At 40.7% G+C, this 22648-nt stretch overlaps 1 protein-coding gene across 1 annotated transcript in view; it reads left to right on the top strand.

Annotated features, from left to right (window-relative positions):
• Positions 1-22648, top strand: part of zgc:175280 (cationic amino acid transporter 2 family protein) — a 90963-nt gene that overhangs the window by 7225 nt on the left and 61090 nt on the right. Inside the window, exons 3-10 of the mRNA XM_028813219.2 lie at positions 735-890; positions 1264-1423; positions 6831-6967; positions 8286-8508; positions 11158-11294; positions 18484-18586; positions 21539-21675; positions 21910-22076. Of these exons, the coding sequence (XP_028669052.1) occupies positions 735-890; positions 1264-1423; positions 6831-6967; positions 8286-8508; positions 11158-11294; positions 18484-18586; positions 21539-21675; positions 21910-22076 (1220 nt within the window). The remainder of the gene's footprint in view (positions 1-734; positions 891-1263; positions 1424-6830; positions 6968-8285; positions 8509-11157; positions 11295-18483; positions 18587-21538; positions 21676-21909; positions 22077-22648) is intronic.

Here is a 22648-nt window from a genome sequence, read left to right as displayed (position 1 = left end):
GACCCAAAGTGGCAGCAACCAGAAGAAACCAAAATGACAACAAGCCATTTCAAAATAAATAATACAGTAATGTGAAAACGAATGAAAAAATAACAAACAAGGGAAGAATATAATTCAGGAAAAAGATCCATGACGTCATTGACGTCACTAGGGTTAGTGTCTCACTCAGAGTTCTAACTTAGCAGAGAGATGATCATACAATGTAACGCATAGACACCTGCCCAGTTAGTGCAGTGTGGTAAAATTAATGATGCATACGCAGTTGACAGTTTCGTCTTGGTTTCCCTTTGTGATTTCAGCCTGCGGATACAAGATTGTTTCATTGAGCAGTGTGATTACCCTTGGTGGTTTCACCCAGAAGCACAGCACAAAAATTTTATAGACATTTAATTGGGTGTCCCACTGGTATCATTGGCACACTAAGATTCTTGTCCTCCAATCAAAGCAGATTATTGACATTTTCCTCAACGTTTTCTATGTGTAGCGATTAAACCATGTCCACAGTTTATTTGGACTATAGAGTGTATAATATACCCCAAACATGCTGTACTGTATCAGTATAGATACTTTTTCAACATCATAAATACAGATAAGAAAATCTGATGGCAGAATACTATATAGTAAAATACAATATTATATTTTTGAAACAAGAGCTGACTGTTAAAAGTGTAACAATATACTGTATATGCCTCATAATGTATATATTTCTTGTCTTCCTGGTTTGTCCTTTTAAGGTGCTTCAAGTGTTGCAAGGGCATGGAGTGGGACATTTAATGACCTTGTTGATGACAAAATTTCCGAGTATTTAAGCAAGCACACAGCAATGAATCTACCAGGTCTGGCTCCCTACCCTGACTTTTTTGCAGCTGGCCTCATTTTACTACTAGCAGGTATGTCATTGGCACCTGTGATTTGTTAGCTATTAAGAAATGTTGGGAATTATTCGTTTTTTCAGCTCAGATGGACAGAAGACTCCTCCAGGGATACTGTGGGAGCAGGCAATGGCTCTTGGAATCTAAAATGGAAAAATAAAAAAAATAAGGATGAATGAATTAAATTGTAAAAAATATGGATGAATTAAAATGTAAAAAAAAGAAAGCTTCTATTAAACTGCATAATGCAACAATTTTTGATATGTTGAAACTCCAAAGTGCCTTCTTTTCATAGTGTATCTTGGTGTCAAGTGTATGGTGGGTTGGCACCAAAACAGTGCAATAAATGACAAAAGCTAATGTTTAAATGTCTCTTTTTTATTAATTTAAGGCCTCCTAGCTTTCGGAGTAAAGGAATCTACAACTGTCAACAAAATCTTCACTGGCATTAACATTGTGGTACTTTTGTTTGTCATAATCGCTGGATTCATTAAAGGAGACATTAAGAACTGGGAAATTACTCCAGATGCTCTTTTAAATATCACTGATGGGTATGTGCTTATTTATTTATTTAACACAAACTAGAAAAGTTTACTTTTTTTGAAAAAGTAAAAGGTGTTGCCAAATAATTTAAAACAGTTATATTAAAAACTTAATTTTACATATTTTCTATGAGTTGGCCTGACTTCGCTATTCAATTTCTATTATTTGTTTCCGCATTAAGATTTTTTCTTCCTACTCCGTTTAACTTTTTCTTTAATTTAACTTGAATTACTTGTTAAGTATCTGGCTTCAAGAATTTCAACAGAATACTGTGCATTCATTCCCTTTAGAAAAGAAACTACAAGGTGAGTGTCATCAATGGACTAGAAGACAAGACACTTTAATGAGTCCAGTTCTCTTTCCCTATTTGTGATGTCTTTCATTGGGATCGATCACCTAATATCAATTCTGTTTGTTTTAGAAATTGGCAGAATCATGCAGAAATGAAAATGAATTGAGAAGCAAGGAATTAGAATTTTTTTAAGGAAGTTATAATGGATTGTCAGCAAAACAGACAGCAGTTGAACCACAGAAATCTAGAGTTAGTGTTAACTGAAACCAAAATGTCAACCAATAAGTCAAATCAAGATGTTGTTCTTACCAAACTTAACCCTATGTAAATGTACTCCTAATTTTTCGGAGCTAGTCTTTCATTAGGTGTTTTCCTAATCTTTCAGTGGCCATTTTTTTTAGCGGAGACCTGATTTAATCATATGTTGCATGTTGTCAGTACCCACGACAAGCAACAGACATTGTTATAGACATTATGGCAGCACACATGAAAAACAACACACAGAATGATGGTGCCCACAGAGAAATGTCAAACGCAACTGCAACATGATAGTGTCACAAAAATATCTCCAAAAATCATACTTTCAAAAAATAAACAATTTAATAACAATATGCTACTGTTCTATCAAAAGAGGCAGAAAAAGGTTTCAGAAAAGGGCCAGGAGAAAAGATGTGGTTAACGTATCGTGCTAAAGTCTTTATCACAATTCCATCAGATCATTCGACAATGCCTAAATGCAAACTGTAAATCATAGTTCAAAGAAACAAGGCTGACGTTCAAAATGTCAGGAAACATCAAAACAAAAATTATTCCAGGTAAAGCTCTTTCAGATCTTGGATAATGCAGGTCTATACATGATAGCCTAAATACTTTCAAAAGGTTGTGTATTCCCAGAGCATCATTGGATAGATCTCCACAGAAATGGAATACAAAAGTTAGAAAATGGCGGTGTCAACAAATGAATAAAATGATGTGGTGTAATAACAGGAAAAAGGAACGACTTGTAAACAGAGAGTTAAAAAAATAAGCTGACATCAAATGTGAATTCTCCAAAATCAATGTGAAATTTATCTCTAATGGACACTAGAATAAAAATAAAATTTAAAATACTGACAATTACCATACTGAATATAACGATTAAAAAAACTAATACTTATTAAAAAATAGAAATGCACAAGGAAATGACCACAGCTGAGCAGTTTATTATATAATGCGAGGGTGTACCCAGATGACAAGAGTTAGCTGGGGCAAAAACATCATCAAGATGGCAAAGTGGTGGGCATTTGCAGATGGTGGAAATCATCAGGCATGGCAGGGAAACCAGTGTATAACAGAGAGAGTTGTATTCTGAGTAACATTTCCTTCCTTGTCAAGGGGAAAGAAAATGGCATCAGGAAAGTCTGGCAGGAAGTATCCATTATGGACGCTATGGGCACTGTTGCCCCGTGAAACCCAATAGACAGATGTCCAAGACACATGTATAAAAGCACTAAGAAGAATTGTTTAATATTTTCTTCAATAAAGTGCACAAAGCACTGTAATACAACAATAACAATCCTCCACTCCCAGCAGCCTTGTCACCCAACCTCCCAACTCCGGCTCAGCTTGCTGGGCCTCCAACAGTCCTTTGTATTTTCCATGACCCGGAAATGTTTCTCCTCTTCTTCTGGGTCAAACACCACATCATCCTCCTCAAGCATCCTGGAAGTACTGTGGGCTTCCGTCCTCATGACTCTGAAGTACTTCCGGGTTGTAAGAAAAGTAGGAGTCCCCAGGTCCTTTATTAGCTCCCCCTGGTGGCACCCACGGCACCCAACAGGGCTGAGAAAATAGACTCCACGTCTCACAAGTGGCACAGTGGTAGTGCTGCTGCTTTGCAGTAAGGAGACTGTGGAAGATTGTGGGTTTGCTTCCCGGTTCCTCCCTGTGTGGATAGTGCTTTGAGTAGTGAGAAAAGCGCTATATAAATGTAATGAATTATTATTATTATTTATTATTATTATGAATCAGGGGAACATTTACCATCCAGGGGAGCTGCCACCTAGCATCCTGGGGGAGGCAGTGTCCTGGAAAGGCTGCTCTTCTCCATTCTTCCCATCCTGGGACGTCCCGGCTGGATTGAGCTGCCGGCCGTCTCTCACACCATGTAACAAAGGAATTGACCCCAAAGTGATTCATGGCTTGGCTAGCAGTTGGGCCCAAGAGGAGGTTTTTCTTACAGCAGAGGGAAGGTTGACTCTGGAGGTTTTGGGAGAAGCTCACTGGCAGGAGGAAAAGAACATCAGGCTTGTCTGACAGACAAGGAGAAAGCAGCCACCCCACCAAGTAGATAAGGATTCAGGACTTGTGTAGACAGCCCCAAAGAGGCATTAGGGTTTGGTTTATCTCTTTCTTCATCCCTCCCTTCTTTGCTTTATACATTAAACAAACTTTTTTTAAATTATTTTTGGGCTCCTTGACATCATTCTACTTATTCTCCCAAAAGACAAAGAAAAAGCAGAGAGTTCATATTTGATTCCTTCTCATCCTACATCAAGTAAAAACACATTAGATGAGGTATTTGTAGAGTTTTCAGCAATACTACCAATTGGAATTTACTGTACCTCACACAAAGTGTCTCTTTAGTACTGGGAAATTGTAGTGTAATTTAACAGCAAAAACTAAAACAATGCAGGAATACTGTAAGCCGCTTACCAATGCTTCATCACCAGTATTACTAACAAAAAGAAATAACTGACTTTTTAAAAGCAAAAACATTGACAGTGCACACACACACACACCTGTTTATATTCAGTTTTAGCACAGAATCTTGTAAAACCTCTTAGCTGGTATGTAAACCTTAATAAAAAGACATGAATATTGACATTTCTAAATGTTTTAAAACATAGAAACTTTACACGTCTTATCAGGTTTGAGCCTTCAGGTTAAAGTTTTACTCAAGAAAAAAGTCTAATAATAATGCATTTTATGTAAAAACAGCCATTTGCTGTGAGGGCTCTCCCTTTTGCTTGCAGTTACCATGGACATGTGTAAGTGATAACATGATTGCAGGATTTTTTTCAGCAAACTTCATTTTATTATTAATTGTCAAGAGACATAAAGTTTGCTGCCCTCACTATTAAGAAATTATATGAATGGTGCTGCCAGCTAAGAGGACAAGAGGAAGGTCTAAGAGAAGGTTTATGGATGTGGTAAGAGAGGATGATGAGTATAACAGAGCAAGATGCAGAGGAGAGGAAGGTATGGAAGAAGATGATCCGCTGTGGCGACCCCTAATGGGAGCAGCCTAAAGTAGAGAAAGAAGAGTGGATATGATATGCATGTGTTTGCACCGTTTAATTGTCCGACACTCTGTTAGGTCTGCTATTGATAATAGTATTTTGAGCAAAATGGAAACAAATTTTTTGTTGTCAAGTATTTGTTTCTGACTTTTTTTTTTAATTAGCTGAAAATGATCTAGAGGTAATTTAGTTTATGTAAATGGCCTGTTTAACAAACATCATTGCAACCTGTATGATTTATGAGAGACAACTTCAGTGCAACAAATACAGCCTATGTGGACTTTTTCCTGTGTTTGTGTTTCAGCTAGAGGGATGATACACAGAACATTGTTTTCGTTCCATCCATATATATAAAATAGATAGAACTTTATTTGTCTCCAGGGGAAAATTTGGATTTTTATAGAAACTCTTCAAATAAGTTAATATATAAATAAAGAGATAAGTAAGTAAGTAAATAAATATGCACACAGTTTGGTCTGAATACACACTGGAATAACTATAAAGCAAGAAAATTCAAAAGAAAGAAAAGTTCAGACTTGGCTGTCGCAGTCCCGGTGAGGCATTATGCAGATGTATCGCTGTTGGTATAAAGGAGTTACAGCACCGTTTCTTGACGCACTTCTGCTGACTAATTTGTGGGCCGAATTTACTCAGTGTGTCAGAGGTAATGTGATAAATATTGGGGTGCCAATCTGGTGGTCCCCATTTACTTCCAAAACAAAACGAAAGCACAGACATTTCACCCTCTGCCGTTCTAACAGAAAACTGCTATCTAGCATGGCTTCTTGTTATGTCTTGAAGTAACTCAGTCTCTTCATCTCTCTCATCACCAAGTGATGCCTCCTTTTGGTCAGCTGGGGTTTTATGGTCAGGGAGCCAGAAGAGGCGGAGTCAGTTGCCCTCACTGGGCACTTACTCTATACTGCGAAGGCAAAGGAAGAAGACACAAAGGTGGTACTGCATACCTGGGAGGAACCTGGAAGATGCAGGTGTGACACACATATACTGTATTTAATGAGTTGCCATTCAGGAAAAAAGTACTGGCTTTGGAATAAATAAACTGTTTCAGATACATTTGGTTGAATACATCTGTTCAGATGTATATATTGATTGAGATACACATTTTATTTTACATGTTAGTTGAAAGTCTCTAGGGGATGTGATATCCCAATCGAAATAATTATATTGCTATAGTCATAGTCAGAAGTAAAATAATGTGTAAAACTTCCATATTTATAATGAAAGAACACCATGTAGGGTGCCATGGTGACGCAGAGATAGCACTGCCCCCCCCCCCCCCCCTTGTAATAAGGAGACCAGGGTTCATGCTCCTGGTGTTCCCTACATGGAGTTTGCATGTTCTCCCAACGTCCACATGGGTTTCCTTTGGTTTCCTCCCCCAGTCAAAAGATATGCAGCTTAAGTGAATTGGCAGAGTTCAATTGGCCTGTGTGTATGTATGTGATTACCCTGTGATGGACTGATGCCATTTCCAGGTGATGTTGTTGCCTTGTGCCCAGTGATTTCTGGGATAGGCTCTAGCTTCCCAGCAACCTTGTCTTGGATAAGCATGTTACAAAGGTGGATTAATAGATACTAAACAAATACCATAGTTACTACTGTATATTGGTATTAAATTGATAGATAGCGAAGTGATACGGCTTTCATTTATTTTTAAAACACAGAAAAAAAATATTTATACCCAACTTTTTAAACCATTTCTGTGATGCTAAAATTAATATCTTTCAGGAGTTTTTTTTTTTAAACTTCTTACTGAATTAAGTGTGGACTTTGAACAATTTGATTATTTTAATTGAAATATTTGCACTTTTTTACATTTAGAAACCATTCAGGTAGCAGCAATTCAACCTATAAAATAGGCAATGGAGGATATTTTCCATTCGGTTTTGAAGGAACATTGGCTGGGGCGGCTACCTGCTTCTATGCATTTGTTGGCTTTGACTGCATTGCGACGACAGGTAATGGAGTGACTATAAATCAGAGCCAGACAGGCTCAGATAGACAGTCCCATATTTCTAACACATGTAATGATGACAATTTGTCTATATTTACATGGAACTGATCAGAGTTCCACTCATTAAATAAAAATCATAAAACTAAACAGAAATGAACTATTTGCAAGCTTTCTTCATGATTGGCTACATTTAATGATTGTAGATATTTAGGGATTCTTTCTTCAGAACGAGTCAGCATGGTGGGGCAGTGGGCTGCATTGTGGCCTTGCAAATCTGGGAGCCTTTTTAAATTGATGGCTGGAGGGTCTCCTTCTTGAATGTTGCATGCTCTACTGCTGCTCATGTTAAGGGACTTCAACTTATTCTACAGTCAAGGAAATGAGGTGGTAAGAAGTGGCAGAGTGGCCTAGTGTAAAAAATATTTTAGCCTTTACTTATGTGTGACCTGAAAAGGACAGACACCCCACCTTCCCTTCCTTATGCTAATTACTGCAGTGATGCAGGTACTGTAACCCTTACCATGTCAAGTCAGGTACAGAATGTGGATGTTAATGATATTTATAGATTTATAGGTTTATTGGGTCATCAATGTCATAAAGATAATCTTAAAGGGCATAACAAAGTAACTCACATTAGCTAGAAAATCTTCCAAGAAATGACACAATATCTAAATATCAATAATAATAATTCATTACATTTATATAGCGCTTTTCTCAGTACTCAAAGCACTATCCACACAGGGAGGAACCGGGAAGCGAACTCACAATCTTCCACAGTCTCCTTACTGCAAAGCAGCAGCACTACCACTACACCACCTGTGAGGACAGGTTAATGCATCAACCTCACAATGGTACCTTCAGGAGCTTAAATTCTAGCACCATCACTGTTGGTGTGGTTTGTACATCCACATCACTAATATATAATTATCAGGTTAATGGTGGGTGTTTTTGAGGACTCTACATTGGTCCATATGTGAGGGGTGTGCATGAATGTGCCCTATGATGGATTGCCACCCTGTCTAAGGCTGCTGCCCACCTTGCACTCAAAAAGACAATGCTAGGCTTCAGGCTCCGGTGACTCAAGACTTCTCTGTCAACTCTCACCTCTAAACTGGATATGGTGTGCATGAGTGTGGGTTTGTAATTTTTACCTGAAGTCATGCAATAAGTAATTTTTTCAGATCGGGACAAGATAGTCTTCAGTACTAGAAAGTCATCTGAGATTGCCATTCAAGGCTTCAGAATATCAAAAAGATATTGTTTGAGAATGTAGTCTGATATTAGGTAAATTATTTGTGCTCATCCATGTCTTATTTTATTAGGAGAAGAAGTGAAAAACCCACAGAGGTCCATCCCAGTGGGGATTGTAGTCTCCTTGGTGATCTGCTTCCTGGCTTACTTTGGGGTTTCAGCAGCTCTTACTCTAATGATGCCATATTACGAGCTTAGTATCCATAGCCCACTACCTGTGGCTTTCGACTATGTTGGATGGAATCCTGCGAAATATGTAGTAGCAGTGGGCTCCCTCTGTGCGCTTTCCACCAGGTAAGGTTACCAGGAGTAAATGTTTGGTAAGAACTGCATTCTTCATTCCATAGAAGGAAATATGACGTTGTGAACTAATCTAAACTAAAGATAGATGTAATTTGAAACAGTGTGCTACGTTATGTGAACTGAATACAAGAGTGTTCTAAAACATCTCATACAATTACAGGGTGGTACATGAAAAGTAGCCCAGTGTCAGTGCCTATGTCATGAAGTTGGTAAAGAATTTTATTCGCCATTTTAAAGGCCAAGATGAAAATTATGTTCCTTGCCAGGGATCCAAAGTTCCATGCAATGTGCTATGTTCCCGAAAACAATCCTCAGCCTATTTATTGTTAAACACACTGCTTCAGCTTAAGGCCATATCATATTAGATGACTTTCTGGGGATTTTCAGTGATAGCCTTCATTTACATAATCTTAGCAAGTCAGAGTCAGTCGGTGGAGTGCTCCTGTGATGCCGGTTTCCTAATGTGACATGCCTAGCGACTCACTCCAATTAGTCCATGACTCACCTTGACAAAATCTAAAAGGTTTGATTTTGTCCTTAGTTGTAGGGCCAGGCATGTGTACATGAGGGCTGATAGCCAATCAATGCTCATCAGGAAATACAATGCATATAATGCAGCAACGAGGAATAATAATGCCCATGTTTTGGAGCTTGTTTGTCTAATGTCTTGTGTTTTGTATACCACGAAAGAATGAAAAAAGAAATGCTAAGATTGCTGCTGAAATCATGTCTAATAACCCTTTGAACAGCACCAGTGCCATCATGCAGTACACTTATTAGTTGTCAGGAAAAGGATGCACTCGGCCAGTAAATGTGACATTCTCAGCAGTTTTCAGCAGTTTAGACTGACAAGGTGAGGTGACAAGATCAACCCCTGCAGTCAGCAAATCTGGGGTGCCCAATGATTAGAAGACATACAATGTGACATCGGCTTTTTGAGGACTTCTTTCCATGTGATTTATAATGTTGGAAACAGCCTCTGGATGGAGGGTTTTTTGGTTTCTGTGAATTGCTTACAGAAAAAATAGTACATAACTTTTTCAACAGTTGTGAATTGCCAACAGTGAGAAGAGCAGAATTAAGAAAAAGGACCTGGGGACAAATTATAGCCCATACATAGGCTGAGGTCAAAAATCAGGGAAAACAACAAACACAAAACAGTAGGGCTCAAATTGCTAACCAAAAATAGAATAAAGTTCAGATGCCACAAACTGTCAAAAACAGCAAAATGTGTTTGCAATCCACAACACATCAAAGTTGATAGATCACTGCCATTGTGACTTGACACATTAGGGTCGCTTCTAAAAATTAAAATATACAAAATGGCATTGGCTACAATGGGAATGAAAATAATGAAATAGTAATAAATAATATAGAAACACTACAAAAATATTCTAAATCCACAAACAAGTATAGAAATTAGCTCAGCATGAAAGTAAACTCCAAACGTCATAACAAATGATTGAATTCCTCCCCTGGTTGGGGTTCAAATGCCATTTTAATGTCTTTGATGTTCATTTTTGATAGTTTTGTTTATGTTAATATTTTTGGTCATTTAATTTGTGTATTTATGCTTATTCTATAATGTTCAATGTGTTTTGTGGGTGGAACCCTAAGAGTGCCCATCATGGCAAAAGGCCTATAAAGGCTGAAGAAAACCCACAGTCCCTTGCGGTTCATTGTGAATGTGCTTGTGGTGTGGTGAGTTCTCTTGTGTTATATCCGAGCTTTTGTGATTTCTAAAATTATTGACATTTGTGCTTTGCTTTTCCTCTATTCTTTAGATTCGTGTTTTGGAACATTGTTTGCTTTTGATTGCCTTTGCTATTTTAGGCAACGTCTTTGCCAGAACATTTTTTATACAAAATCAATCTTTATTTTGTAAAGATTCTATATTGCCCTTTGTGTCACTAGCCTGGTTTTGACAGTTTTACTCCCTCCTTAGGACATTTTGAGTATTTTTGGGACTGTGTGTGCTTTGGAACTCTCTAGTTCAAAACAACATATGGCTCCAGAATCAAAAATGCTTTTCCAATGAGTACAGCATGCTCTGTCTTCAGTAAGCACACAGAAATCACAACATACATGAGTAGTTTGTGCTAGCTCCACCTGGCTATGTTTACTGCTTATAAAACCACAGCGGGGTTCCTTCACATATGCAGGTCTACTTTTTTGTGTGCCACCCGGTAGAAAGTTACATCTATATTGATAGCATGTGGTTGGTTACTTTGAAAATGTACAACTCTAAGTGATAAATTACTGTATTGTTTTATGCTGTTTGTAACAAAAAAAAACATAAATTGTATTTGCATGACTGTATTCATTACAACTGAAATGTTTTGAAGGTACTTTTCAACTTTTTTAGAATATGATGTAGTAACATAATGATAGCTTTGAATCTACCTCTGTAACAACTTTATAGCTATGCTTTGTAATTCTGTATTGATGTAGTTAAAACTCTTTTCTCAACTTTGTTTTGCTACTTCAATTAAACAATCTGTAAAGTGTAAGGTTATGGCAGAAATCTTTGTAAGCAAACTGTAATTAGACAGGCCTAATCTAATGCCTCACCCACGTTTCAAGTTGAGCTTATCGTTGTATTTTTATAATATATATATTTTTTTCTTTTTTGTCCAACAGTTTGCTTGGATCTATGTTTCCAATGCCCAGAGTTTTGCTTGCCATGGCCAGAGATGGGCTGATTTTCAAATTCTTAGCACGGGTCAGTTCTCGCAAGAGTCCAGTTATTTCTACACTCACATCAGGAGCAATTGCAGGTTTGTCTTGTTTATCAGTCCAACTCAAACACTTTTCTTGAGTCCAGAGCTTTCCTCTGAAAATCTGAATTTTCTAAATACGATAACTTCTCACTAATCGTTTTTCAGCACAGAAATGAATTGAAAGTTGAGTATGCTGTAATGTGTCAAATAACAAGTAAAATAGGTAAATATAAACTTAATGTAACTATATCTATACTGCTCAAAATAATTAAGGGAACACTTAATAATCACAGTCTAACACTAAGTCAATTAAGCTTGAGGGATACCAATCAGACCAGTTAAGAAGCATAAGCGATTGTGAATCAACTTCACCCACTTTGCTACAAATGAAAGTGACAACAGGTGCACCGGAGAGGCAACAGCAAGACAACCCCCAAAAAGGTTTTGCAGGTGGTGGCCACAGACAATTGGTCTCTCCTTATCCCTCCTGAGAGATTCTTCTTTAGTTTTGCATTTTGCTAGTGTCCTTGTCACTGATAGCATGAGGTGATACTTGCAACCGATTCCAGTTGCACAGGTAGTCCATCTCATCCATGATGACACATCCATATGTGCCATCACAAAAAGGTTTGCTGTGTCTTCCAGCACAGTCTCAAGAGCATTGAGAAGATGCAAGGAGATGGGCCGTTACAGAAGGAGAGCTGGACAGGGCTGGAGAAGGGCATCAACCCAGCAGCAGGACCAATATCTGCTCCTTTGTGTGAAAAGGAACAGGAGGAGCACTGCCAGAGCCCTACAAAATGATCTTTAGTTACTGGTGCTACTGACCATACTGTCAGAAAAAGACTCCATGAGGGTGGCATGAGGGACCGACGTCCTCTAGTGGGACCTGTGCTCACAGCCCATCACCATTCAGCTCAGTTGGCAATCGCCAGCAAATACATATTTGGCAGCCTTGCCATTGGTGCCCTGTTCTCTTCACAGATGAGAGCAGGTTCTCAATGAGCACATGTGACAGGCATGAAAGAGTCTGGAGTCTGCAACTTCATCCAGCATGACCAGTTTGGCTGTTGGTCAGTGATGGTCTGGGGTGCATACCTTGGAGGGTCGTACAGACCTCCATGTGCAAGCCTATGGTAGCCTGATTGCTGTTAGGTACGGGGATGAAATCCTCAGGGCCATTGTCAGATGTTACTCCTTTGCAGTGAGCCGTTAGTTCCTCCCAGTGAAGGACTATGCTCAGCCTCAAGTGGCCAGAGTGTGTAAGCAGTTCCTGGATGAATAAAGCATTGATGCCACTGACTGGCCCACATATTCCTAGACATGAATCCAATGCCAAGTAGCTCCACGGACTTGTCCAGGAGCTCACTGATGCCCTGATCCAGGTCTGGGAGGTGATCCCCCAGGACACCATCCGCCATCTCATCAGGAGCATGTCCAGACCTTTTTGGGAGTGCATACAGGCACGTGGGGGCCATACACATTACTGAGTCACATTATGAGTTGCCATGCTGAAAGTCACACAATTTGGATCAGCCTGTGACTTAAATCTTTTAACTTTGATTTTCGGAGTGATGTTGAATCCAGCTCTCAGTGGGTTGGTGATCTTGGTTTCCATTGACCGTTGTCACATCATTTTGTTCTCAACAAATTACACAGTATTACTCAGTGAAGGTTTTCCACTTGAATATTTCATTTATCGAGATCCAACTTGTGATTTAAGTATTCCCTTACTTTTATGAGCAGTGTATATTTGCGCGAAGACACACATCTGTAGATCAAAGCTGAGTGTGTTTTAGTCCAATTTTGTGTGTTTCAGAAGTTTCATTTTTTAACCAAATTTCAGTTACTGGCCACAATGTATCTAAATATCTTTATCCTTTTCAATAGTTCCATTCATTTATTAATCTGTTACACTAATTTTTAAATATAATTCCATATATTTAACTTGATAATCATTTTTTTCCCTCTAGATTAATTTTATTTTTAGATCAGGTGTGCATATTCAGCTCCTGGATGGCCACAGTAGCACTTGGCATTCTTCTCATTTAAGTCAATAGTACTCCTTCCAGTTTTTGGGTTCTGTTGGTGTGGTACAGTGCGGAGGTATTAACACAGTTTGTTTTACTGACTGTGGTTAACAATCTAATGCTGGAGACTGACATTTTCAATATGCTAAAATATTGTTTGTTAAATGCTGAATACATTGCATTCTAATTTTATAATTTCTACTAGTCAAGACTCAAAAACCGTGACTTCCTTTTTTTCAACTCTTTAAATCATTGGCTTCTAAGCCTTCCTAAAAATATGCCACCCAAATATCATCACAGTGCATTTCCTCAGCAGTTTTTTATTTTGTCTGTTTTAATAACATATCTTACCTGCACATGTGCACAGAAGTGTTAATGAATGCACAGCTGCATTTCTATAGATCTTTGAAGGGGTACTCATGGTGCTTCTCCCTTACATGGCACAGAGCCTCCATAGGCTGTCAGTTAAAACCAAGGGCTCAGCTCTTGGTGCTATGGTTTCTGGATGCTTGAGAATTTTTATGTATGTTTAGTCTTTTTTTTTATTAATTTTTATTGTAGGATTTTTGGTTCGCTGAATATGATTGTTGTATTAATTTACCACAAAGATTCTGTTTCAATGTTGGAAAAAATATTCTGCATCTTTCCAACACCATTTTGTGTTTTCTGGGGCATCTCCATGTTGAGACACTGTAAGTTTAATGTGACTTCGTTGTTGTGGAGTGCGTCCCTGGAACAATAACACCAACATTCATTTATGTAGCACATTTTCATACAGTTCAAAGTGCTTTACACGATGTCAAAGAGAAAGTTAGAAGAAAAGAAAAACAAATAAGATTAAGCAATACTATTAAAGAATAAATAACAGAAAAAAACAAATAAATCTATATGATCTTAAAAAACAGATGAATATCAAGTAGAACAGCAGCATTCTAATATACAAAATCATGATGCAACTCTCTAAAGATGAGTCCGATGATAAGGAGTCACACATTTAAGATCACCACTGCCTTGAATTAAAAAACTGGCACCACAAACTGGACATCATCTGAGTTTGTGTATAAGCAATGAAAAAAGTGCATTTGTGTTTAGTTTATGCTCTTCAGATCTCCCACTTTCCTGATTGAGGATTTGTGTTTATTGACTATCATTTAGGGTTGCTATTTTGTATTTACAAAAGATAGAAATGACTCTTAGTTATTTGGTTAGTTTTACATTACTGTTTGCCTTTCCCAGTGCAAGTTATTACAGTTGGATTGAAGTTCAGGCATCTGAACTGTTGTGAGTTGTTTTCAGTCTCATCCAGCCTTCCTCCATTCAAATGCAACTTCCCTGAAGGATAATCTTTAGCCAACCATTCTCTGAGAGTACGGCGAATTCAGGAAATGAAACAGCAATGCCAATACAGGCACAGGTAGTGGGACATAGAGGTTGAATCTGGAAAGTTCTTGGACAACTTTGCCTAACATACCTTATAACAACTTTCTCATTAATATTAGCTACCATTTCTGACAGAATATCATCATGTAAAACACTCTTTTCAGCAGTACTTGATCAACTCTCAAGTCATATTGTGTGTCTCTGCATGTTAAAGTATCAAATGTTTCAAAATTTGGTGTGTTAGTCAAGGCCACTGCTGACTAAACCAATCACTGGGTATCTCGCATCCAGTGCAGGTTAGGTCTAGTGACTGGAAACACCAAGAAGATAGATTTAAATCTAGTCTTCCAAAAATATATTTTCAAAGAATTTTATTATTGGATTAACTGGGTTTGAAGATTAATGTATGTGTGTAGTGCACTTCATTAACATCAACTGTAATGGCTCAAGTAATATTGTCAAGTAACCAATATTAACTATATGGCTAGTTAAATATTCATGCATTACTCATAGTAAGGTTTTTACTGTCCATTCTGCTTCCTTTAGACTACATTGTGGGGAACAGCCCAGACACAGACAGGTAGACATGTTGATTTCACCCAACACACGTTTATTTACACTATTTACATCCATCGAAGTGCACATACCCAGTGCCGCAGCACCAATCACCCCTCAAGTCCTTGGCCACAACACAATGCCTTCTCCAAGTCTCTGGTCCGCCTCCACTCCTCTTCACCAAGCTTTGTCCTTTTCCACCCGACTCTTGCCCATGACTGGAGGGAGGCGGCCCCTTTTATACACCCCGGATGGACTCCAGGTGCATCCTAAGGGCTCTGTTGGTGTATCTGGAAGGCCTCCGGGTGTCCCCAATACTCTTCCCACCAGCAGTTCCGGGTATGGCGGAAGTACTGAGGTCCAGGGCTCCCAAGGCATTGGGGCGCCCCCTGGCGGTGAACACGGGCCCCTACAGGGTTGAGCTTCCAAGCTCTGTACCCGTGGCCCCCACAGCAACCAGGGAGGACGCCCCCTCATGTTCTGGAGGAGGTACAAGCCCTCCTCTGGTCGTCCTGGGCATCCCGGCCGGGCATGAACCCCCACCGGGTACCACAGTGCCCCATCGCCAGCGAAGACCCGTTGGTCCAAGCGACACACCCCGTTAGGGCGGTTCAACCCCGAAGTGGGTCCTGCTCTCTGTCCAGGGTCCGTTCCGGCACCCTGGAACTCTCTTCTTCGGCACCCTCTCCGAGGTCTACTTGTCCCGCTGTTCAGCGCCGCTCATGCCTTCGCAGCCTCCGCCGGTTGTGGGGCTGCCCCATTGCCAGCGAAGTGTCGTCCTGCCAGACGGTCCGTCCGATGAGGGTCGGCTTCCCACGAAGCAGGTCCTACTGCTCGTCCCGGGCCCAATCCTGCACAGAAACACGGGGGCAGAGCCACTGCCTGGACACCCTTCCCTGGCGTCCCTCTGTGCCGCGCACTGGCAGCGCTCCCCTCTTTGACGAGGACCCCGGAACTTGCCTGTTTCGAAACCCTCTCCGCGAGTTGCGTGTCCCTGCAGCTAACGATACTGACGGGACCGTCTGCATTTCTCTCCTTTCTACTGGCTTTGGGGAGTGACCCTTCTCTGGATGTGCGCACTCAGCTGCACATCCCTTCCTGTTGGAGGAACCGGCATTCAGCCCTCGATCCCTCCTTTCCCTCTTGGATGCCCTGACGGTTTGAGTCTGCACATGACAAATGCGCAGCCCCGTTCCCATCTGCGTCCATGCAGAGCGACAGGAGACTGCCATGGGCTCGGGGCTTCGGGTGCTAGGACCCTGGGCACTCATCAGCCCCTGTCAGCTCTGCCCTCTCGCTGTTGCTCCTCTTACCTCGTGAGCAGCCTGCACCGCCACAACCACTGTTGGAGACCCACTGACATGGTTCCGATCACGAATGTCACGGGCCCCATCGGTGGGATCTCCCCCTTTCTTTACGGGGTCGGTCTCACTCACCTTCCCCGCCACGTCCATCCGGCTGAAGACTCCAGGGCCGCGCCGATCCGCCCACTGTCGCAGCGTCATCACGGACGCAGCCGCCTTCACCTCCAACTCCTTCAATCCTCTCCAGAGGACACGCACCACCTGAAACAACGACTCCGCAGGCTGGAGGCATTCCTCCAACTCACACAGAGCCTCTAGCAAGCACAGATTGTCAGTCGGCGGTTGCCTTATCTTTTCGTCAGGCAAATCCGCCGGCTGCTCTCTGTGGGGCCTTTCCACAGGCCCCGTCGGGTCCTTCCTTGGCCCAGGATGGACATTCCTTGGGCCCGCCTCCATCCAATCATCGGTGGACACGCAAGACACACCGCCTAATCCCGAGCCTGTCTCTGGGAGTGACTTCCGGTCCGTGGCCATTTTGGCTCTGTTTCTGTCTCCTGGTGCGGCAACGTGCCTTCCTGGAACCTAGCAGCTGCTGTGGCTTGTCGAGCTGCAGCGACTCCTTCCTCGTGGCACTGCATGCTGCCGCTTCGGCGCTGACGACAGCCTGAGGATCGACATATTGCTGCCACTGACGCAGACCCAGGCAATCCCTACCTGCAACACAAAAGGTAAGTTTGCCCCTGCAGGGCCGATCGCCATTAGGCAGGGCACTCACCTCCGGGTCTCGTCTCTTTGTGTCGCCGTCCTCGCCGTGCTGCCGTTCCGGACGTCCTTAGCGACAGTGTGCCTGCTGGAGCTAGCTGCACTCCGGCAATGTCCTGGATCTTTTCCCCGCACCAGGGGAATATGGCCGTTTAGTGGACCGGTGGCGGGCCATGAGGTGAATCGCTCTTGTGGGGTTGTGCGTGTGTGGGCTAACCTGCTGCTCTGGACTGCCCACAGAATTATTTTTTTGGGGTCCCTGCCTTGCATCAGGCAGAGAGTCCCATCTGGGATGCCATTGTGGGGAACAGCCCGGACACAGACAGGTAGACATGTTGATTTCACCCAACACACGTTTATTTACACTATTTACATCCATCGAAGTGCACATACCCAGTGCCGTAGCACCAATCACCCCTCAAGTCCTTGGCCACAACACAATGCTTTCTCCAAGTCTCTGGTCCACCTCCACTCCTCTTCACCAAGCTTCGTCCTCTTCCACCCGACTCTTGCCCATGACTGGAGGGAGGCGGCCCCTTTTATACACCCCGGATGGACTCCAGGTGCATCCTAAGGGCTTCTGTAGCCACACCCCTGTGTGGCGGAAGCTCTGTCGGTGTATCCGGAAGTCCTCCGGGTGTCCCCAATACTCTTCCCACCAGCACTTCCGGGTGTGGCGGAAGTACTGAGGTCCAGGGCTCCCAAGGCATTGGGGCGCCCCCTGGCGGTGACCACGGGCCCCTACAGGGTTGAGCTTCCAAGCTCTGTACCCGTGGCCCCCACAGCAACCAGGGAGGACACCCCCTCGTGTTCTGGAGGAGGCACAAGCCCTCCTCCGGTCCTCCTGGGCATCCCGGCCGGGCATAAGCCCCCACCGGGTACCACAACATATAAATTTCCCTTCCACCTTTTCATCTTTATCTTTTTAACATTAATTCTTATACTATAGTGTAATACTACAGTGTCAATCCATAGTTTATAGTCTTGGCTAACGGTCCATGGTAATAGTATAGTTAGTAGTATAAAGTCAGGTTATAAATGATTTGTTTCACAAGTGGAAATTACCAAAACAAAAAGAAACAAAACTGTGCATAGTGTGTCAAAATAAAAACACTAAAATATATCATCATTCAAACAGAATCCAGTATCTATAGTTTCAATGCTATTTACAGGATCAAGATTATTCACATTTAATTCATCCTTGTTTTTCTGCAGCTATCATGGCTCTCCTGTTTGATCTAAAGGCTTTAGTGGATATGATGTCTATTGGTACTTTATTTGCCTACACTTTGGTGGCTCTTTGTGTTTTAATACTCAGGTAAGTAACTTTTAGCTTGCTCAATGCCCTACCTGCCGAACTAGTGTGGAAAATGAGACGCATGGTTCTCTTGTTTGCATCTCCTACTTATGTTCTCAGATTTGGGCTAAGAAAGAGCAGCACACAATTTAAATTCTAGATATAGTTCATTTAAAGAAATCTGTGTGTGAGTGTGTGTGCGTATGTGTCCGTCCTGCGGTGGGCTGGTGCCCTGCCCGGGATTGGTTCCTGCCTTACGCCCTGTGTTGGCTGGCATAGGCTCCAGCAGACCCCCGTGACCCTATCTATCTATCTAGTTCATATTAACTTCTTGAATCCAACTGCCACAAGGTTTGATTGGCACAGGGACACCAAGGACACAGGTTTTACCAAGGTTTCCTTGAATTGAGAGAAGGCCCTTTGGGGTCAAAAGCCCATGCTGTTGATTAGAGAGCCCTTCTTGAAAATAAAACTGTAAACAGAAGTGAAAGGGGTGGTCTGTGATTATTCCTGCAAGCCATTACTGTTCTGTCATGCAAGTCGGACAGACAAGAGGTTATGTAAAAGACTAGGAGATGGGAAAATGCTGAAACAAAGTTTAAAGACAGGCTAGGGTCAAGAACGGGAAATTTGAAAATAATCAGGAAACCAAACCAATTCAAATCTACGTCAAAATAATGTGTAAGCATTTCTTGCCAAATAATCAAAGAAAACTCTCAAAGCCAATATTGTATCCGCAATGTATCCACTTACAAATCATAAACAGGAAAATAATGATCAGGGGAAAGACCTTTTGAATTAAAGACTCTTGACCAATGAATATGGTGGTGGTATCAGGTCTTCAACTCAAAATTACCCATGATGCTTTAGTTTCCTGTTTATGAGTTCTACATTTTGCATTATGCACATTTTGAGCAAATGACTGGATAACTAACATTTGGTTTATACGACACTGGGGACAGTGAGTTTTTTATTTTTTTTTATCAGTTTTTCACATCATTTGACATTGTTCAGCATTAGACACTATTGAGTCCAGTTCTATCACAAACTTTATATCCTTTCTCCAAAAAACAAACTTTTCTTGGTCGTCAGTACAAACTACACGGGGTAGGTAACATAAAAAAAATATCATTTTTGGGTTGAGTATTCCTTTAAACAGAAGGCAATCCTATTTTCAAACGTTAGAGAAAAGAAGGTGTTTTAAAACTAGAAAATACAAAGAAATGATCAACAAGGAGTTCACAGGCTTTTATCCAATCTTGGGTAAATTAGAAGGAAAAAGGGTGACAATTAAATAGTTGCATCAATTATGTCATTGCTGCAACATTCTGTTGAAATGTTACCTAGGTAAGTAACAAGGCCAAATCCACAACATAGCCTCAGCTGTTGTTCAAACAAAATGGCATCAAAAGAAAATGTAAAAAATGAACTTTTTTATAAAGCCTTCGCAGAAATGGACAGAGAAGACATCCAGAAGACCATGATTACTTTATTTACGTCATTACGTCAAAATTACGTCATTACGTCTTTATTACTTTATTACGTCAGTCATTTTCTAACCTGCTTAGGCCTGAACACGGTTGCGGGGGTCTCCTGGAGCCTATCCCAGCTAGTATAGGGCACAAGGCAGGAACAAACCCTGGACAGGGCGCTAGTTCATCGCAGAGTGAATACCCACCCACCAACTACACTCTAAGACCAATTCAGGATTGCCAATTCACCTAACCTGCATGTCTTTGGACTGTGGGAGGAAACTAGAGCATCTGGAGGAAATCCACGCAGACACAAGGAGAACATGCAGACTCCACGCAGAGAAGAGACAGGTTGTGAACCCTGGTCTCCTTACTGCGAGGCAGCAGCACTACAACTGCACCACCGTGCCACCTGACTTTTTAAAAGTGAACAAAAAGATTTACAAATGAATTAAATTATAGCAGTGCTGATCAACATGCAACACGTTTCCACTTTCTGGCACCATGATTAGTGAGTGTAAAGATCTCAAAACTTGTGTCTTCTTCAGCTGAAACAATCTCAGACTACATTGGTCAGAACACTTGCATCCCTAACAGACGTTAAGCACCTCAACTAAACTACCTTTATTTAATGCAACATTAGTGGGAACTTCAGACATTTCAAGCTTGAGTTCAAGGTAATTTGTGATGATTTGACAGATATATTGCATTAGAGGAGCATGTGGTTTTTATCTCCGTTCATTAATATTATGCTGATGTTATTTAATTAAATAAAGAGCAAATGTTTCTTCTACATTGCAGTGAAAGGTAATGCAGTATGACACTTGTTTTGTTACTATTCCCTTTCACCTATTATACTCATCTTAATTTGTAAGTGGTGGCTCTGAGGCTAGGGATCTTCACTGGCAATCGGAAGGTTGCCGGTTTGAATCCCATAAATGCCAACAGGGACTCTGCTCTGTTGGGCCCTTGAGCAAGGCCCTTAACCTGCAATTGCTGAGCGCTTTGAGTAGTGAGAAAAGCGCTCTATAAATGCAAAGAATTATTATTAAATCTAGTAAATGAAAGTAAAATGTCATTTTTGTAATTCCTGAGGTTAACTTGTATAATACTAAAAGTTTATCTATGGGTCTAACAAACTGCAATGTGAATTGTGAAGTGTGTGAAATGCAGTTGCTGGATAATTAAAAGCATTGAGAATTTATAAAAATGACAGGGGACCATTCAGTCTATTATCGTAACAAATCTCAGTGTAGGGTCCAAGTTGTTTGAGTGACCATCTGTTAAGAAAAAATTCCTCACTCCAGAATAAACTGGAATTATTTCTAACATTTAATTTGAGTAGGGACAGCATGACCATGGAGCTTTTCTTCTCTAAGTATTAAAAGTGCTTTTTTAGATATAATGTTTACCTTCAAAATAAATATAACATTTGAGTACATTAAGATTACTGAGGTGCTACAATACTCTTCTCTACATTTTATTTGTTTCATTCATGCAGGTATCGAAGGGACCCTACTGTGGACATTTTAGAGGACAAGACATTAACTGGAGCATCTAAGCTTTCCTTCCTAACACCTCCTCAACACCCAACTTCAAAAAGCTCCAGACTTGTGACTTGTATCACAGGGTTCACAGGTGAATATGAAATATTTCCATATTATACTTTATATTATAAGTGAAATGTTTATAAAACAGAAAGAAACCAATATAAAAGTGACTATAGTTAATCCAATTTAGAAATAGTCTGATGGCTGTGATATCAGAATTATAATATTATTAGTCACTGAAACATTATGAATAATTCTGATAGTTTCTGATTCCTTTTATTCCCTTTTGGCAGTGTTATAACCAACATTTTCTGTTTTTCAGTGGTCCTGGTTATTGCCTTGAGTGTGCTTCTTACTAAAGGAATCAATTACTTACTGGAGAAACAAGCCTGGACCATTGCCTGTGTTACTATTTTACTTTTTCTTTTAATTGTTGGAATCATTGTCATCTGGAGACAACCACAAAGCCAAAAAAGAGCAGCATTCATGGTGATTTGCTATTTTTTACTTACACTTTATCTCTGAAAAATCTGTTTGCGAAGCCTGTTTTAGATTTTCTATTAAAAAAGTATCATCTACAAGGTGTGATTCAATAATATGGTGAATGTTTAAATGAAAAAAAAAAACATATATATCACAGTAAAAGAATACATTCCCATTAATCCTCCTCAAAATACTCCCCCTTGCTTCTTGCCACTTTCTGAAGCAGTTCTGGAAGTTCTCTTACATGAGTGTCTTTAGTTGCACTCTCGTGGCTGCCTTGATGTCCTGAATCGATTCAAAACGTTTATCTTTCATGGTCATTTTGACTTTGGGGAAGAGCCAGAAGTCACACAGTGCGAGTTCCGGTGAATAAGGTGCAGGAGGACACACTGTAATGTTTTTATTTGATAGAAATTGCCATACCAGATGTAATGTGTGACATGAACTGTTGTCATGATGGAGGATGAAACTGTTTGCCCATTTCTCAGGTCGGTTTCTAGGCGCATCGTTTTTTAAACGCTCTAATAGGCTGTTATAATATTGAGTTCACCATAGCATTCCTTGGTACAAACTCATTT

This window comes from Erpetoichthys calabaricus, chromosome 11, assembly GCF_900747795.2.
Source record: "Erpetoichthys calabaricus chromosome 11, fErpCal1.3, whole genome shotgun sequence".
Lineage (NCBI taxonomy): Eukaryota > Metazoa > Chordata > Cladistia > Polypteriformes > Polypteridae > Erpetoichthys > Erpetoichthys calabaricus.
This window is presented reverse-complemented; position numbering and strand designations above follow the sequence as displayed.